General features: G+C 48.6%; 1 protein-coding gene across 1 annotated transcript; it reads left to right on the forward strand.

Annotated features, from left to right (window-relative positions):
- Window positions 1–14,206: 14,206 nt before the first annotated feature.
- Window positions 14,207–14,713, forward strand: LOC103269760 (60S ribosomal protein L29-like). The gene has a single exon (XM_008067323.2). It carries the CDS (start codon window positions 14,234–14,236, stop codon window positions 14,711–14,713), a length of 480 nt encoding a protein of 159 aa, XP_008065514.1. The 5' UTR covers window positions 14,207–14,233.
- Window positions 14,714–19,788: the final 5,075 nt, after the last annotated feature.

Genomic DNA, 19,788 nt, shown 5'->3' on the forward strand with positions numbered 1-19,788 from the left:
CCTACAATAAATTTTTTTTTTTAATTTGCCAGGCGTGGTGGCGCATGCCTGTAGTTCCAGCTACTTGGAAGGCTGAGGCAGAAGGATTGCCTGAGCCCAGCAGGTCGAGGCTGTGGTGACCATGAGCGTGCCACTGCACTGCAGCCCGGGCAACAGTAGTGAAACTCTGACTCAAAAAAAAAAAAAAATGAAGCTTAAGGAAAAGTACTGACCTAGATGGAGTTCTAAGTTTGTTTTCCACTAGGCCGTGCCAAACGTGAGGCCGTAGCCCATAATGGAAGGACAGTAAAGACTACCTCCAGAAAGCTCTAGAATGGGGAGAGGTTGTTGTTTTTTTTTTAAAGTAGATGTCTCACTGTGTTGCTCAGGCTAGAGTGCAGTGACACGCTCACAGCCACTGCAGCCTTGACCTCCTAGGCTCAAGTGATCCTTCCACCTCAGCCTTCCAAGTAGCTGGAACCACAAATGCGCACCACCACATCTGACTAATTTTTTGATTTATTGTAGAGACAAGATCTCACCAAATTGTCCAAGCTGGTCTTCAAACCCTGGACTCAGGCAATCCTTTCACATTGGCCTCCCAAAGGGCTAGGATTACAGGCGTGAGTCACTACGCCCAACTAAGAATAGGATTTTAAATTAAGGCAGGTTTAGCAAAACCATAGAAGGGTTTGAAAATGACTAGAAGGCCGGGCTTGGTGGCTCAGCCTGTAATTCCAGCACTTTGGGAGGCTGAGGCAAGTGGATTGCCTGAGCCCCGGGATTCGAGACCCACCCGGGCAACTTGGCGAGGCCTCGTCTCTACAATAAAAATCAAAAACTAGCTGGGCGTGGTAGTGCGCGCCTGTAGTTCCGGCTACTTGGAAGGCTGAGGTGGAAGGATCGCCGGAGCCCAGCAGGTCGAGGCTGCGGTGGCTCGGAGCGGCCACTGCACTCCAGTCTGGGTGACAGAGTGAGACTCCAACTCAAAAAAAAAAAGACTAGAAGATGGTTAAAGACCCAGTTATCTAGAAAAGGAGAAATTTTAGAGACCACACACAGCCACTTAAAAAGCAGGGTATGCGTCTGTAATCCCAGCTACTTGGGACCCTGAGACAGGAGGATCGTTGGAACCTAGGCATTCAAGGTTAGCCTTGAATTGGGCAGCACAGCAAAATTCAGTCTTTAAAAAAAAAAAAGCAGAGGTGTTAAGGGACTATAATGATCTAGTTTGTAGGCATATGTTCTTTTTGGACACTGTCCACAGAGACCAAGCAAAACAGGCATATTCTATTGCCATAACAGAGCAGCTCAGAGGAGTATGTATGTGAGCACACACAGTGAGCATGTTTTGGGTTTTGTTTTGTTTTGTTATACAAATGGGGTCTCACTATGTTGCCCAGGCTGGATTTGAACTCCTGAGCTCAAAGGATGCTCCTGCATCAGCCTCCCCAATAGCTGGAACCACAGGCACCCCTGTACCTAGCCATATGTGCATGTTGAATATTCACTCTGTCCCAGGCACTGTGCTAGGCTTGGAGGGAAGCGCAACAAAGATGGCTTAGCAAGTGCAATTTTGAAAGGGGCAGTAATCCCCCAGGGCGAGTTCACATCCACTAGAGTGTGGACCAGCTGATCTCAAGAGGGGAGACCTACCTTGCCCAAAGTCACACAGCACAGCAAAGATGAGACTCTCAATTCAACCTCCTTCCCATCCGCTGGTTCTGTGACTCTCTCTACTGATTTACAGAACCAGCCGACGACCCCTCAGTAATCCCACGCTCACAATGCCACAGTAAGATTTAAAGATTTAAAGACAGCTCGTATTTTAATTATACCTAATCCAGGTCTGTGCCAGGGAAACCCTGTCTGTCATGGATTTTGCGGGAAGTCTAAAGCCTACTCTTGCTGGGCCCTAATCCATAATCTGTCTACACAAGGCATCTCAGCCCGCTTTACTCTGGTGCTTGCTGCACCTGGATGAGAGGGACAGGAAGCAGCAAATTACATTGACCTGAGGTCTCTGGCAACTACCATGTTCCACAAGCTCTGGCCAGCCCTATCAATTCAACCTAAAGCAGTTTAACCAGTCTCTGCAAAAGGTATGCTTCCTTTGAAGAACAGATGCAGTGAAGACTGCCCATACAATCCCAATGAGAAGTGCTAGGTTAAGTACTACCTACCTTTGTGTAATATGAGGCATTATCACCTTCCCCTGGCTTTTGGCAGCATTAGTCACCCTAGCTAAAGAATTGCTTTGATGGATGAGATAAGACTCTCAAAAAGTAACAGGATGTCCAAAGGTTAGTGGCAAGAGTATTTCATTCAAGGCAACAAAAATAAAAAAATAAAAAAGTTTACTCCACAATCACTTTCAAACTAAATCACATGGGGATATTCAAGAATACATGTTCTTGCTAATCTAAAATACAAAAAGGTTTAGGCACAATTTGAATGAATTATTACTTACGGCATTAAAAAACTGGAAACAGGCCGGGTACAGTGGCTCACATCAATAATCCCTGCACTCGGGGAGACTGAGGTGAGAAGACTGCCTGAGCCCAGGGTTCAAGACCAGCCTGAGCAACTTGGTGAGACCTCATCTCTACAATAAATGAAAAAAAAATTATCTGGGAGTGGTGGCACGCACCTGTAGTCCCAGCTATTTGGAAGGCTGAGGTGGAAGATCGCCTGAGCCCAGTGGGTTGATGCTGGAGTGGCCATGAACGTGCCACTGCTCTCCAGTCTAGGCAACAGAGTGAGACCCCAACTCAAAAAAAAAGAAAAGAAAAAGACTCACAGCCTGTTCACATAGATCAGTAAAAAGCATTTTATACAGCATTAAAAGTCATGTCTCATGTATGATTCCATCTATAGGAAATATCCAGAACAGATACATCTATAGAGGCAGGATGCAGATTGGTTGGTCGCCAGAGACATGGGGAGAAACTGCTTAACAGATAAGGGTTTTTGCTTTACAGGAATGAGACCGTTTTGGAACCAGACAGAAATGGAGGTTGGTTGTACAACACTGTCATTGTGCTAAATGCCACTGAATTGTTTACTTTAAAACAGTCCACTTTATATTGCATCAATTTCACCTCAGTAAATTATTTTTTAAAGATCATGTCCCAGAGAAAAACTGTATTACGACACAATATTTATGGGATATTTTTAAGGAAAAAGGGGGGAAAAGCACATCTATATATGCATGATTCCAATTTGTGGTGAGGAATAATGTATACACCCATGAGGAAAACAAAAGACTGGCCATGAAAACATGCAAGCAGCCAGAGTGATTAATTCTGGATGAAGGAATAATGGTAGAATTTTTACTTTTCATCCTGTGCTTCTCCCTCTACATTCTCCAAATTTTCTACAATCTAATATGCATTATTTCTGCAATAAAAATAGAAATAATGATTCTGCAAGTACTAGATATAGACATATATATGGAGACCTCAATAATATTTTAAATGCCCCCCCAAAAGCTAGAAAGAAATGTGCTAAGATCTTAGTCATCATTTTCTTGGGGTAGTAGGATGAGGACTGACTTATTTTTGTTGGTGCTAAGATGCTTGATTGCATAGTAGACGTAATCAGAGGAAAAAATTTGGAAAGAAATGGAAGAAAAGAAACATGGGCACTCTAACCCAGAAGCAGAATGAACAGCCCCCATTGCAAAAAGAGAGGTGTCAAGGCTGGAGTGGGGTGGGTGGGGTGAGGTGAAGAGGCCAAACCCCTTCCCAAGTCAGGCAGATCCTGTGTTTACACTCAGTGACTGGTCCACCTGTCACCACACCCTTCCATACTTTCAGCGCGGCTTCCCTGACAAGACTGTTTGATCCATTTCCAATCTCTCTGCAGACAGTGAGAATGGGTGGGATTATTTAATAAACATGACAACTGGAAAGAAAATTCAACTCCCATCTTGTCTGTGCCAGGTTCCCTCAGGAAACTGCGGAAAACATGTTTGTAAATGTTTAATAAAATTTGCAGAGCCAAGAAATGTGCCTGCACGCTTGGATTATCTTCTTCCAGGCTCAGCACCCTCCCAGGTGATGTCTGAGGGAGACGCCAGACCAGCAGTAAATCAAGTTTGAAAAACTGGACCAAGTAGGGCCATAAGTAATAACATCAGGCCTGAATACCCGGGATAGTAACTGACCAAAGTAATGAACCTGAATTGGCTCACTGAAACCACAGTAGTATTGAAACCACCTTGATTAGAAAGGCTGGCGCAACAAAAGGCCCACTCAGTCGAAATCTAATCTGTGTTAATTAACGCCCCCGAGAATGAAAACACTTCTTTATCAGTGTATGGTTCCTGGCTACAGCTCTCCCATAAACTTGGCTCCTGAAGGGGGCTGAAGGCTCCCCTCAGCAGCCTCCGCAGGCTGTGCCTACCTGCCTCCCTACCCCAGGTGCTTGGAGGCGGGGCCTGCCTCCCCAGGTGGAGCCCAAGAGAGGGAGCCCAGGTGAGGCTGGTGGATTTTCTGGGCTAAAACTGCTACATAATGGCAGGTCGTTCCCCCCCCCCACTCCTCTACCCTCGCCCCTCCCCCCCAGGCTGTGGGTGTGCACAGCATCCCCTCACGTCTACCTTCATGCCCTCCTGTGCCTGGTGTGACCTTCTCTCTGGACTTTGGGCCACCTTCCTTTTAGCGGCCCCTTCACTAGGGATGCTGACTCCTGTCCCCTGCTTCAGCAGCCAGGTCACAGCCTCAAGTCCCACCAGCCCTGGAGAAGCATACTACTGTCCCCAAGTATCTAGCACCCAGAGCATGAGGCATGGGCACCCAGGAGCCCAAGCTGGGGCCAGGAAACAGGAGTGGGGCGAGAAGCCCCCCAAGATCCAGATTCCAAATTCCTCCAGAATTTACTCAAATGTTTCCTGAGATCTGAGGGGAATATCAGGGCAGAAGGGGACGTAAGTAGCCCACCCATCTCCCTCCATCCCCAGTGGCAGAAGTGAGCACTGCGGAAGGTCACAGATGAGGGCTCCTCAGCCTCTAGGACTAACCCCTGTGAAGGTGAACCATCACAGTGTCCCCTCCAAGCAGGAGGTGCCAACTACAAACAGGTGACCACAGGTAAACAGGAGAAAGGGGACCCACAGCCCAAGGTGATACTCAACTCCCAGGCCCTGCTCAGCCACAGGAGAGGTGCTTAAATAATAAATAACAAACAACAACGACTGTGTAACAGTTACACCCACGGCTGAGGCCTCCCAGTACCTCGGGGCAGGAACATTGCCATGAGGGACCTTACCTTCACCCCCAACAGACAGATGGGGACACTGAGGCACACAGGGGCTGGCCCAGGTTGGGACAGCAGCTCTCGCTCTAGTTACCCACCAATTCCTTGACCCACACTTGTCCTCTAGCTTCCAGCTTCCTTTCACCATCCCAGCCCCTACCCTCCCCACCCCCCCGTCTGTCCTCCCCAAGGACAGACCCAGCCACCAATGTGCCCCTCCACTCCTCCAGGAAGGCCACTGCCCCTTGTGCCCCAGGGCAAGGGTCTCTGGCTGAAGAGCTCGATTCTCTAAAATATTCCATCTCATTATTAACTTTTTCCAAATCCAAAACACAAAGTCCTCAAGTTTTAGAAAAAGCAGGTCATTCATCAAAGTTTCCTCAGTGAGGTCCCCAAGCCACCCCCGTCCCCGCTGGCTTTTCTGCCACTCACTAGGATGACCAAGTCTCCGGAGGAAGGGCAGACTCCGGGTGACTCTGCAGGAAGGGCTGCGGAAAGGCCCCCCAGCTCCTTGAGGTGGTCCCACTGCCCAGGCTGCACGGCTCCCAGGAGGACGAGTCTCCGAGGCCGGAGAGCACCTGATTCTCGCACCTGCCCCGGGCCCCTCCGAGGCACTGAGCCGCCCTCCCTTCCAGCCAGGCGCCAGGAGCTCCGCAGAGTTTACAATTACGGGCTACAGCAACCGGAGAAGTGGCCCAGAAAAGAGGCCCTCCAGCCTGCACCGCCCTCGGCCCCACCTGAAGGGGGGCGTCCTGGGCTGTGGGTCTCCCCCCGGGGCCGTTCTTCCCCAGAACAGGGCACAAGCAGTTTCAGCCTCGGTCCTCAGACCCACCCTGGCACGATTCAAGTGAGGGGCAGGACTCTGGCCGTTATGGAGTGTGGACGGTCATGGCAGCCTCACAGCATCCTCCTGGGAGAGGCCGGGCTAGCCAAGGATTTTTTAGGCAGAGGGTCCTGAGATCAAACTGAGGTTCTGCCACTGAATAGTGATTTAACTTAAGCAAGTCATTCACCTCTCTGAGCCTCAGTTTCCTCACCTGTAAATTGGGAGCAGTGCCTCCTGTCTCATGGGATGCTGCGAGATAACAGGAGTAAAACACTGAAGGGTAGGCCTGGCACGCAGTAGGTGCTTGACAAATGTGACCTGTTGGGACTGACCACCCTGCACCAGGTGTAAACAGGAGCCTCCGTGACAAAATCAAGCTGACCCTGCCACCCCGGCCCCAGCAGGAAGTAAACGGGGGCAGTAGGGCAACCTTTCATCTGTCCTTTTCCCAAAACAGGCAGAGGGAGGGGCAGCAAGCCCCAAGTTCCTGACACTGCCCTGCACCTCAGACTAGGGGCAGCCCCTAAATTTGGCAGAAATGACTGGTGCGCGTGGTAGCGAAGTGCACAGGCCCTGGAGACACACTGCCTGGGTTCAAATCCCATCTTGGCCTCTTGTTGTCTCTGTGACTCCCACCCCCACCCCGCCGGGGTGGTGGGGGACACTTAGCTCTCATTTTCTTGCTCTCAATGGACATTATTACAGTATCCACCTGATAGGTTGCTGCGAGATCCAGGTACATAGACTCCTGGAGACAAGGTCAGTGGGCAGTAAGTGCCCAGTCTCTTTCAGCTGTGGCTATTACCTTTGCTACGCAACGCTCACTCCCCCAAAACAACCTTCTGTCCTCTCTCCCTGCAAACTTGCATTCTGCCTGTGGCCAGAGGCCTCTTGGTGTGGCTTTTGGGCAGCCTCCCTTGAACTTGTGTTTCTGAGAATCTCTCATACACCCTGATATGCTCAACACTCAGGAACAACAAGAAAGATCACCGTGCCCAGGACACGGGGCTTGGCCACTGGTGCCTTGGGAACAAGATGGCATTGAGGGGGTTTCTGAGTTAACGATACAACTGCATACTTGCTCCTCCCACTCCAGGCCAACCCAAATGAACCCACGCTCTGGGAAAGGGGGTGATAAGAAGCAGGGTGGCCACTGTGACCCCTGGGCACAGTCGCAAGGCCTCTCCTAGACTCAGCCTCCCTGTCTGTAGAATAGGTGGCCGTCTACTCCCTGACCCAGGATGTGTCACGAAAAGACCAGGACTTGCACACGGCACAGTCCTCAGAGAAGGGCGACACCACCCCTGGGCAGTCAGTACTAGGAGACGGTAGTGAAAAGAGAAAAGCCGAGGGCTCGTGCCTGGCCAATCAGCCATACTGGGTCTTTTCCAGGCTTCAGCATCTTTTATTTTTAGAGGTACATGTTCCAATTTGGCTGCAGTATCTGCAGGTTCCTTGGACCTTGCTTAATCTAGGACTTTTTTTTTTTGATGGGGAAGTAGGAGTTACATACAGCTTTACTCGGTCATCCCTGGATTTGAAGCCCTAAATTTAACTCCAAAGAAGTCTGTCTTGCCCTACTTCATGATTCCAGCCCTCGGAGAAAAACCATTACCTGTTGTGAAAAGGAGAGAGCCCTATCAACAAATCGCCAGCGAGGTGGGTCCTCCCTCACAGGGCGCTGGGCTGTCACCCCAGAGCTGGCATCAGCTGACCGGGGAGGGGGCAAGAAGAGGGACAAACGGCCCTGCCTCGTGGCCTAAATCTCGAGGACCATTTCCCCTGGGGGGCTAGGAGAGCTATTTGTACTGCCAGTCACAACGGCCAGGGTGTGGTCACAGGTGTCCCGTCCTGGCAGCCGTAATGTCAGGCAGCAGGTGTCCACAGGGACAGGGACAGTCTGGCCTTTGATCCGTAGATGCACCACATTCGGACAAAAAAATTAACTACCTGTCCCTCTGCCCCAGCCTCCACGTTGCTTTCTTCTTCTTTTTTTGAAAAAGGTTTTTTCTGACTTTATTATATTCGCAACATTGTACAATCAATCGTTGCTACTATCTGTTTCTAAAACGTTTTCATTATCCCAAACAGAAAACGCTGTAACTATTAGTTAAGAAAAACACCCCAATTCTCCTTCCTCCCAGCCCTGGAAACTTCTGAGCTACTTTCTGTTTCTAGGTATTTGACTACCCTAGGTATCTCATATAAGTGAAAACATACGATACTTGACTTTGTAACTGGCTCATTTCACTTAGTATGATATCTTTGAAGTTCGTCCATGTTGTGGCACGTGTTGGAATCATCTTCCTTTTCAGGGGTGAATAATATTCAGCGGTGTGTGTATACCACATTGTGTTTATCCATTCATCTGCTGATGGAGACTTGGGTTTGTTTTCTTTTTTTTGAGTTGGGGTCTCACTCTGTCACCCAGGCTGGAGTGCAGTGGCACAATCAGGGCTCACTGCAGCCTTGATCTCCTGGGCTCAGGCAATCCTCCTACCTCAGCCTCCTGAGTGGCTGGGACTAAAGGCACCAGCCATGACACCTGGCTAATTGTTTTTTTATTTTATTTTTTTAAGGAGACAGGGGTCTCGCTATGTTGCCTAGGCTGGTCTCAAACTCCTGGGCTCAAGCAATTCTCCTGCCTTAGCCTCCCAAAATGCTGAGATTATAGTTGTGAGCCACTGCACCTGGCGAGACTTGGGTTGTCTCACCTTTTGGCTATCGTCCATAATGCTGAAATGAACCTAGATGTACACCTATTTGAGCCCCTGCTTTTGACTCCTGTGGGTATATTCTAGAAGCAGAGCTGCTGGGTCATATGGTCACTCCATTTAGATGTTTGAGGAGCCCCCACACCCATTTTCACAGCAGCTGCGCTGTTTTACATTCCCACCAGCAAGGAACAGTCCCCATTTCTCCACCTCTCTGCCAGTCCTTGAGCTGTACCCCAGCCCCAGTAAAGGGCCTTTCCCTTGTACCCCAGGATGTCTGCAAGCGTTGGAACTGACTGAGGGGCTCCAGGGTAACAGGCAAGGACTGAAACCAGAGCAGCAGCTAGGACAGCGTCACCCTAGGTTCCACTCAGTTTGGTAGCACTCCAGGTAAAAAGCATGAGGGTTAGGAAGGCAGGACCTGCCTGCATCTGAGAATCAGTGCCCCTAAAGTTGGAGGGCACTGCCAGGTGTACCCTCTCGCATAGAGCACTGGGCCACAGCAGTAGCGATGCCCTGGGAGAGACCAGGGGTCCCCAAAGTCCACAGCACTCAGTCATGAGGTGCTCGGGATGATACACTGCAGGTCGGGAAGAAGACAGCAGAACATCTCTTCATGCTTATTTCTTTATCATCCTTTTAAATACATGAGTGTGTGTCTCACAGGCACATTATTAGCACAGCAGGTATGTATTCAATGTACAAATGAGTATAATTGTTTTGGGGTACATGCTAATTTAGTCATGGGCTATGTATGATCAAAAAAAAAATTTTTTTTTGAGTCAGAGTCTCACTCTGTCGCCCAGGTTGAAGTGCAGTGGCATGCTCACAGTCACCCCAGCATCAACCTGCTGGGCTCCAGCCATCCTTCTGCCTCAGCCTTCCAAGTAGCCAGAACTACAGGTACATGCTACCACATCTGGCTAATTTTTTGATTTATTGTAGAGACGAGGTCTTGCCAAGTTGCCCAGGCTGGTCACAAACCCTGGGTCTCAGGCAATCCTCTCGCCTCGGCTTCCCAAAGTGCTGGGATTACAGGCTTGAGCCACTGAGCCCAGCTGATCAAAAAAGTTTGAATACCCCCTACCTTAGACCTAGCCCTCCTTTATAGCTGTTTCTCCCTCCTAATTTTAATGTATTGTAACCAATGGCAATGATAAAGACATCTGGGGGGGAAATAAACTCATAAAACCCACCAACACCCCATCTCCATCACCAACTCATCCGGGGCTTTCTTCCTCCTGAAGGAAGTGAGAGGCAGGTGCCTATACACAGAGACACAGGGGAAGGCACCCACATTACTCCAGTTCAAAGCCCAGAAAAGGGAGATCAAGACCACAGCCTTGGAATCAGCGATACCTTTGGGTGAACAGTGGTATCACCATTAACTTTTGTGGAAAACTAGTTCACCTCTTTTTTATTTTTTGAGTTGGAGTTTCACTGGGTCACCCAGGATGGAGGGCAGTGGCACGCTCATGGCCACTGCAGCCTCGACCTGCTGGGCTCCTGCGATCCTTCCACCTCAGCCTTCCAAGTAGCCAGAAGTACAGGTGCACTACCAGGCCCGGCTAATTTTTGATTTATTGTAGAAAAGAGGTCTTGCCAAGTTGCCTGGGTGGGTTGGTGGGTCTTGAACCCACAGGCTCAAGCAATCCTCTCACCTCGGCCTCTCAAAGTGCTGGGATTACAGGCTGATCCACCAAGCCCAGCCTCGTTCATCTCTTTTGGCTCCAATTTTCTCATCTATGAAATGGTAACATAATAATTCTAGCACCTATATCATAAAGTGACTCTGCAGAGTAAATGGGCCACATAAAAGCACTCAGGACAATGCCTGCCCAGCCTGTACTGTTTGTTTCAATAAGGCAGGTAGAGGCCAGGTGCAGTGGCTCACACCTATAATCCCAGCACTTTGGAAGGCCAAGGTAGGAGGATTGCTTGAGCCCAGGAGTTCGAGACCAGCTTGGGCAACATAGAGAGACCTTGTCTCTACAAAAAAATGTAAAAAAAAATTAGCTGGGTATGGTGACACATGCCTGTAGTCCCAGCTACTCAGAAGGCTGAGGCAGATCACCTGAGCTCAGGAGATCAAGACTGCAGTGAGCCGAGAGCCATGATCAGGCAACTGCACTCCAGCCTGGGTGATAGAGCGAGACCCCAACCCAAAACACAACAACAAGAAGAAAATAACAGGTAGAGATAGAAATGCACAAGATGTTCGTGACCCTCCCGGGCAACTTGGCAAGACCTTGTCTCCACAATAAATCAAAAATTAGCCAGGAGTGGTAGCATGCGCTTGTAGTTCCGGCTACTCAGAAGGCTGAGGCGGAAGGATCGCCGGAGCCTAGCAGGTCGAGGCTGTGGTGGCTATGAGCATGCCACTGCACTCCAGTCTGGACGACAGAGTAAGACTCCAACTCAAAAAAAAAAGAAAGAAAGAAAGAAAGAAATGCACAAGATGCAAGAGAAGGCACACCCTAGCTAGAGCTGGGGAGAGGAAAGACAGACACAGGAACAGGACCAGAGGTACACGTGTGCATGTGCTTCTGTGAGTGCGTGCGTGCATGTGTGTGCATGTGTGTCTGTTTTCATGCTGCACACAGTTGTAAGTATCCACCCTGTGTGTCCCAGAAACACTCAGGGGCCACCACTAGTGTCAGACACCTTGAAGGACAAAGACACGAGTCAGGCACAGTCCACCTTGGGGCTCATTTCCAAGGGCCACACTGTGAACCACAAGCCCACCAGGGCACAAGGCTGGGGACATCTGGAGTCCCTAGCCAGGGTACAAGTGAAACCGGGTGCCTAAGCTAGCCAGGGAGGGCCTGACTGGGATCCAGGGCCTCTAACAAAAGGCACAATCTCCCCAGTAACACACACCGCTCAGAATCCAAGTGGAGCCTTTGTTTCCGGTTCCTTAAATTTTCCATTCAGAGAGTTTTTTTTTAACCTTTTCTCTTTTCCAAAGCAAACTCTGCAGAAGGACTTTGTCATCTCAGATATCGGAGCAGAAACTCCACTCCCTGGCTTTATTCCTTCGGTGGGCCCCACCCTGCTCTGACCAGGAGAGTTTCATGGGGTAGGTCTCGGCCTCCTCTTCCCCTGCAGCCTGCATGGGCTCTCCACCGAGAAAAGCGCCCCAGGCTGTGGTCACCCAGGGTGGTGAGCGGTTTCCTGCATCCACACAGGGGCTGCACACTCAGCTACCTTTCGGGGACAAGGAGCCAGGCATCAGGCATTCTCAGAAAGGCCACCAACGACACAGGGCCACTGAAACCCTCCCAGTCAGCACAAAATCACTGATTCCACAGAAACACAGAAACCATTCCAGGACACGGGTGCCCTCGATGTCCTATTTTTTAAATTCTCTGCCTTGTTTTTTTTAATTGGCTGTTAAATTTCAGCTCAACATCTCACCATGTACATTATTAACTGGCAAACACTTTTCTGGCTTTGCTAGTTAAAGTTTAGGAAAGAACATTCCCATTAATCTATGATTTCTCCAGCAACCCCCAGAACAGTACAGGAAGCATTCTGGAAGGGCAAACCCCAACTCATCCACATCCCTTGCCCCCAGCCAACACAGGATTTCCCAAGCAGACTTCTGTTCTCCTAGAGTAAAGATAAGCAAAAATCTGGGTGGTTCGAACCAACTGAGTAGCTGTCATCTAGGCAGTGCCGGTCCCCCTGTGTCTCTGCCAGGTGGAGAAGGTCAAGGGCGGAAATAGCTCTGCTTAAGGCCATGAAGCCCTCCATTCCTGGGACCCACCCTCACAAGCCACCTCCTGCCAGGGTTTCCTGGGCCACACAGCACCCTGGGTCCAGGAGAAGATAGTCCAATACCTAGCACCTCTGCCCCACCTCCCCTTCCCCGACACTCAGGTGTCCTCCAAACCAGGTCCCTCTGGTGGACAGGCCGGGAGCCAGAACGAGCCCCAAACAGGTACTTGTCTTGTGTCCCCCCGGCATCAGAGTGATTCAGGCACCCCCATTACACACGCCAGCTTGCTGCCTCACCCCTCACCAACCATCCTCAGCTTGGGACCCAAGACCTTTGTTTATAGAGCTACTGCCCAAAAAGAAGGGCCCATCCAAAAATGAGGAAATCAATCCCTAACACCCTCCCACCCACCCTTAGGGTGAAGGAGAACTCAGGGTATATACAAAAGAGGAAATAAGGCCTACAGAGAAGGAGGGAGGGCAGAAGGGAGTGGAGGGAAGGGGAAGATGAGAGCCCCACTTAGCCCAAGCCAAAACCAAAACCTCTGCTGGGATCTAGCTCAGGCAGAGAAAATAGAAAGATCAGGGGTTCCATGCACAGGAAGGCTTCTAGGTGTCAAAGGGACAGTTGTCAAAATACTGAAGGGTTTGGCAAACCCCCCGTGAAGTGAGGAGGTCCACATACCCATAAACATACCTCAGCAGAGATCTGCCTCCCTTTCCTCCCAGACAACCATATTCCACTCTGGAGACAGAGACACACACAGCACACATGAGGCTCTCACAGGGCTGCATGGAGAGGGATGTGCCCCAGTCCTGCACCTGTTCAACTTACGGGTGAGCCAGGGCCTAGATCAGGCCTCCTCCCTGCTGTGGTCTGTGGACACAGGGCCCTCCAGGCAAGGCTCCCCCACTGCCCTCTATCCTCCAGGGGTCCTCCGGATGCTGCTGTCCAACTCTGTTTCTGCCAGGCCATCCGGGGTGGTTCACCCCATGCCACTTTGGATTAATGCAACATACTGCCAGAACTGCTACACTCCTGCCCACCCTCTCTGAAGGGCTGCTTTGTGTTTCTTGCTTACAAAGGAAGAAAACTATTTTTGCAGCTGACCAACACAGTTTGGAGTCTTCAACAGCTCAATGGAGGCCAAAAGCCTCCAGCACACCCATGACCCCCCCGACCAGCACCAAGAGCGCCTGCATGCAAAGGCTGGCGTGACAAACCTGCAAGCTCAGCACAACTCTCAGGGATTGCCAGTCCCACTGCACACTTCCCAGGAACACGCTAGCGCCTGACAGCCTCCAGAAATGGATCCATGACTGCTTTCTCTGATACACCTCCCGTGTCCACCTACACCAATACATTAATGTCTGAGCTGGTATGATGCCCTTCCTGGTAACCTTTAATATACCAAGAACCCGGAAGGCTGACCTCATGGGCCACGCAAAAAAAATGGAAGCAGTTTCAGGGTTGGGAGGGAGCAGGTGGGAGAAGAAGCGGCTCTCTGGAGGCAGCTGACCACCATCTCCCATGCCTACCCCTCCCAGATGTCAATGGCATCCTATCACCTGACTGCAGAGTGCTCTGAGCTGGGAGGGAGAAGCAGGAAGCCAGTGACAGAATTAGGACTAACAGATCTTAACAGGCTGATACTGTGGCCCCAATACAGCCATATGAAATCTAACAGGCTCTCCGGTCACAAGCGCTTCAGGAGCAGTGGCTTACGGTGCAGACATGGCCAAGTCCAAGAACCATACCACATACAACCAGTCCCGAAAATGGCACAGAAATGGCATCAAGAAACCCCGATCACAAAGATACGAGTCTCTTAAGGGGATGGACCCCAAGTTCCTGAGGAACATGCGCTTTGCCAAGAAGCACAACAAGAAGGGCCTGAAGAAGATGCAAGCCAACAACGCCAGTGCCATGAGTGCATGTGCTGAGGCTATCAAGCCCCTCGTAAAGCCCAAGGAGGTTAAACCTAAGATCCCAAAGGGTCCTGGCTGCAAGCTTACTCAACTTGCATACATTGCCCACCCCAATCTTGGGAAGCGTATTTGTGCCTGTATTGCCAAGGGCCGCAGGCTCTGCCGGCCAAAGGCCAAGGATCAAACTAAGGCCCCGGCCGCAGCTTCACCTGCAACTCCAGCTTCAGTTCCAGCTCCTGCTCAGACTCCCAAAGGTGCCCAGATCCCCACAAAAGCTCCAGAGTAGAGGCCTCTGTCTGCCAATGTGTGGACAGAAGGACTGATTTGACCCCCAGGATGCTATCTGCATGGGGCTGGTGTCCTCCTGTGCTATTTGTACAAATAAACCTGAGACGGGAAAAAAAAAAGAAATCTAACAGGATAAGCTTAAAGACCTAACTTTGAGTCCAGCAATATGAGAAGGGAGGAAAAGACTGAGCGGCAGCACTTGACGTGATATGTTTACATCTTAATAGGGAACCTCTTTTGATTTTAGGTTGCATCAGTCAAAGAGTAATATTGAGAAAAAGAGAGATGACGGTCTCACTATTCTTAATTGGCCAGTCATCAATTCTACATATCACAACATGATGGACACGCATTGCTGACACTACCCCCTTCACTGGAGGAAGTCACACCTCCCATGCTGTCATGTTGTGGGCCCATGATCCAATCAGAGCCCATCAGAATCTACGTATAAGAAGTGATGCAGGCCGGGCTCAGTGGCTCAGCCTGTAATCCCGCACTTTGGGAGGATGAGGTGAGTGGATTGCCTAAGCCCGCGGGTTCAAGACCCGCCTGGGCAACTTGGCGAGACCTCATCTCTACAATCAATCAAAAAATTAGCCGGACATGGTAGTGCGCGTCTGTAGTTCCGGCTACTCGGAAGGCTGAGGCGGAAGGATAGCCGGAGCCCAGCAGGTTGAAGCTACAGTGGCCAGGAGAGTGCCACTGCACTCCAGTCTGGGCGACAGAGTGAGACTCCAACTCAAAAAAAAAAAAAGAAGTGATGCAGCCCGGCGAAGTGGCTCACACCTGTAATCCCAGCACTTTAGGAGGCCGAAACTAGAAGATTGTTTGAGCTCCAGGAGTTCAAAATCAGCCTGGGCAACGTAGTAAGAACTCATCTCTATAAAAAAATACAAATATTAGTCAGGTGTGGTGGCACATGCCTGTAGTTCCAGCTACTTGGGAGACTGAGGTGAAAGGATCGCCTGAGCCCAGGAGGTTGAGGCTGTGGTGAGCCATGAGTGTGCTAATACACTCCAGTGTGGGCAACAGAGTGAGATCCCAACACATACACACACAAAAGAAGTGATTTATAGAACCTGGGAGAGTGAACATCTCTCTGATGTGACAACGGGGCTAGCAGAATCCAAAGGTAGAAAGACAAACCCTCAAAATGCCCTTGGAATGCTAGGGTCCAACCGTGGCAAGGCCAGGTCAGGTCTACCCTGCGAGCTCCCAGGTACTGGAGCCAGCATTTCCTTTCTCTTGAAGCCAGTTTCAATTGAGTCTCTGTCATGTCACTTCCAACCTCAAGAGCTGACTAGTACACACACTTTAAGATTACTGATAAAGCGGCATATACCCAGAGTGGTGTCAAAGACACTGAGTAAACTAAAAGCTGTGTTTCATGAGGGAATAAGGATGATTTATGTTGGAGAAGGGAACACTCAAAACCACAGAGGGGCCTCTTCAAATACTGAGAACTTGTTCTGTGTGGGGCCAGAGGTTACGGAAAGGGACTTTTCTGGAAATTTGGGATAATACAACCAGACAGATGAATATAAAGCCATTCCTACTCCACTTCCTCAGACTCACTGAATTAAAGCAAGTCCCTTTCTCATTCCAAAGTCATTTCTTATCTTGAGCAAATGGCAATTCTATAAGCCTCAACTTCCAACCTGTACAATGGGGATAATAATTCCTTCCCTGACAGCTTCGTGACGTTAGTTTAAGGATCAAAAGAGCAAAGTAAATGGAGAGTGCATTATCAGACATTGATATCCCCGCCCCACCAATGACTCTTCAAAAAAATTATGTTGGGGAAACAACCAAAGATGTTCATAAAGACCAGGTTGTTTATAACAGCATCATTCATAATAATAAAAAACAAATGGGAAATGACCCAATGTCCAACAATTGAAGATCAATGATTAAAAACTAGACACCTACAGTCACTAGAAATTGTTACAGAAGAACAATTAGTTTTATGGGGAAATGTCTATAACAGCCAAAAGAAAAATCAAAAGCATATGAACAACAAGTTCATAAAAATTTACATTTGCAATGAGAAAAGACAAAAAAAATGTTATTAGTAAGTCTCCCTTTTCTGTTTTCCTAATTATACAATAAATATGTGTCCTTTTTAAAATCATAAAACAGCTATCAAAGCTTTAAAGTGCTGTATCAACTATAAAGGACTATGCAAACAAAGTAATGTGGGTGTCAGGCCTCCTGACTTACCTGTCTTTTCTGATCTGAATGGAGCAAATAGTCCTTGATTATAGACATCTTTCTGGCTTTTTTTTTTTTTTTTTTTTTTAGTCCAAGTATCACTCTGTCACCCAGACTGGAGTGCAGTGGCATGCTCACAGCTACTACAGCCTCAACCTGCTGGGCTCAGGCAATCCTTCTGCCTCAGCCTTTCAAGTAGTTAGAACCACAGTTGTGCGCCACCACACCCAGCTAATTTTATGATTTATTGTAGTGACAAGGTCTCACCAGGGTGCCCAGGATGGTCTCGAATCCCTGGACTCTGGCAATCTTCTCACCTCAGCCTCCCAAAGTGTGGGATTACAGGCATGAGCCACCATGACCGGTATTATTATTTTTTTTAATAGACAGAAACAGATGAGTGTGGTAAAGAAAGCACTGGATTTTTTCTTTTCTTTTCTTTTCTTTTTTTGAGAGGGTTTTGTTCAGTTGCCCAGGCTGGAGTGCAGTAGTATAATCATAGCCCACTGTAACCTAGAACCCATAGACTCAGCCTTCCAAAGCACTGGAATTATGGTATGAGCCACTGTGCCTGGCTAGAACTTAATTCTCAAATCAAAAGTCCCAGATCCAAATTTCTGCATGATTTTTAGGTAAATCAAGTTACTCACCAATAAAATGAGAGTGACAGTATTGCTTTGTTTGTATGTGGATTTAAACATTCGTTGAGAACTTCCAAATGTAATTTTATCTACTAATGTACAGGGAACATTTTCCAGGTCCTTAGTTAATATTTTACAGCACCATCTTTTTTTACACATTGATAGTTTTTATTAATATGCCAAAATTCATAAAAGTATGATCTGTTATATTTCTGCTGTCACAAATTCAATGGCAATTTTTCCAGGGAAATGTAAATTATTTATTATTATTATTATTTCTAGTTGTGGGTTATAAGTGAGCATTTACTACATAAGTAAGTTGCATGAAGCTGAAGTTTGAGCTTCTAGCTGGCCCTATCTCCCCCAATAGTGGTAACCAGTGTGTTGCCACGTGTCCACTCCCTCCTTTTCTCCCTTCCTCCCCTAGCAGTGTCCAGCATCTGCCAATCAAACCCATGTGTCACTGTGATCGGGGCCCACTTATGAGTGAGAACATGCGATATGCAGTTCTTTGTTTGTAATAGTTCTCTTAGTATGATGATATCCAGCTATATCCATGTTGCTGGGAAGGCCATGATTTTGGTCTTCTTTATGGCTGCACCACTTTTTTTTTTTGAGTTGGAGTCTCACTCCATCGCCCAGGCTCGAGTGCAGTGGCACACTCAAGGCCATCCCAGTGTTGACCTGCTGGGTTCCGGCGATCCTTCTGCCTCAGTCTTCCAAATAGCCGAAACCACAGGCATACGCTGCCACACCCAGCTAATTTTTGATTTATTGTAGAGATGAGGTCTTGCCAAGTTGCCCAGGCTGGACTCGAACCAGTAGGCTCAGGCAATCCACTCACCTCCGCCTCCCAATGTGCTGGGATTACAGGCTGAGCCCAGCCTAATTTTTAAATTTATTGTAGAGATGAGGTCTCCCCAAGTTGCCCAGGCTGATCTCAAACCACTTAGCTCAAGCAATCCTCTCACCTCTGCCTCCCAAAGTTCTGGGACCACAGGTGTGATCCACCATGCCCACAGCGTATCTAGACTACTTTCGATAGGCATCTGGGTTGGTTTCATGTTTTTGCTATTGTAAAAAGAGCTGCAGTAAACATGTGTGTGTGGGTGACTTTTTTGTAGAATGATTTATGTTCTTCTGGGTATATTTCCAGAAGAGGAGTTTACAGCACCACTTTTAATAGATGCATAGCAATCCTCCGCACAGATATATCATGGCTAATTTAGCCAATGAATGGTCAGAGTTTTTTGTTTGATTTGGTTTCTGAAATAGAAATATCTAATCTCCTCAGCAACCCTTTGAGCTCAAGTGAGTTCCAAGTGCTGAACTGGAGAATATAAGCTGTTAGCCGGGCTCAGTGGCTCAGCCTGTAATTCTGGCACTTTGGGAGGCCAAGGCGAGTGGATTGCCTGAGCCCAGGAACTTGGTGAGACCTCATCTCTACAATACATCAAAAATTAGACAGGTGTGGTAGCATCCACCTGTAGTTCTGACTAATTGGAAGGCTGAGGCAGAAGGATCGCAGGAGCCCAGCAGGTCGACGCTGGGGTGACCGTGAGCGTGCCACTGCACTTCAGCCTGGGCAACAGAGTAAGACTCCAACTCAAAAAAAAAAAAAAAGAAAGAAAATAAGTACTATGCAGACATTGAAAGCAATAAGGTAAATGTTAATTAACGTCATAGACATTTTCCCCAATATACAGTTGGCCCTCCATATCTATGGGAGCCACACTGGACCCAGTGGCTATCAAAGGCCAAACATAAGAAACTGGAACGGCCAGGCTTGGTGGTGGCTCAGTCTGTAATCCCAGCACTTTGGGAGGCCAAGGCGAGTGGATTGCCTGAGCCCGTGGGTTCGAGACCCGCCCGGGCAACTTGGCAAGACCTCATCTCTACAATAAATCAAAAATCAGCCAAGTGTGGTAGTATGCGCCTGTAGTTCCAGCTATTTGGAAGGCTGAGGTGGAAGGATCACCAGAGCCTAGCAGGACAAGGCTGCGGTGCCTGGAAGCGTGCCACTGAACTCCAGTCTGGGTGACAGAGTGAGATTCCAACTCAAAAAAAAAAAAAAGAAAAGAAAAGAAATTGGAGCATACATTGACTGGTATCCGAGGGGGGTTGGGAACCAGTCCCTGAAGATATCAAGGGATGACTATATAGTTAAGTGAAAAAACGTAAAACAGTATATAATGCATTATTTCATTTTTGTTCATACACA

The sequence above is a fragment of the Carlito syrichta genome, unplaced genomic scaffold, assembly GCF_000164805.1.
Source record: "Carlito syrichta isolate Samal-C Ts95f unplaced genomic scaffold, Tarsius_syrichta-2.0.1 Scaffold309476, whole genome shotgun sequence".
In the NCBI taxonomy this organism is placed as follows: Eukaryota; Metazoa; Chordata; class Mammalia; order Primates; family Tarsiidae; genus Carlito; species Carlito syrichta.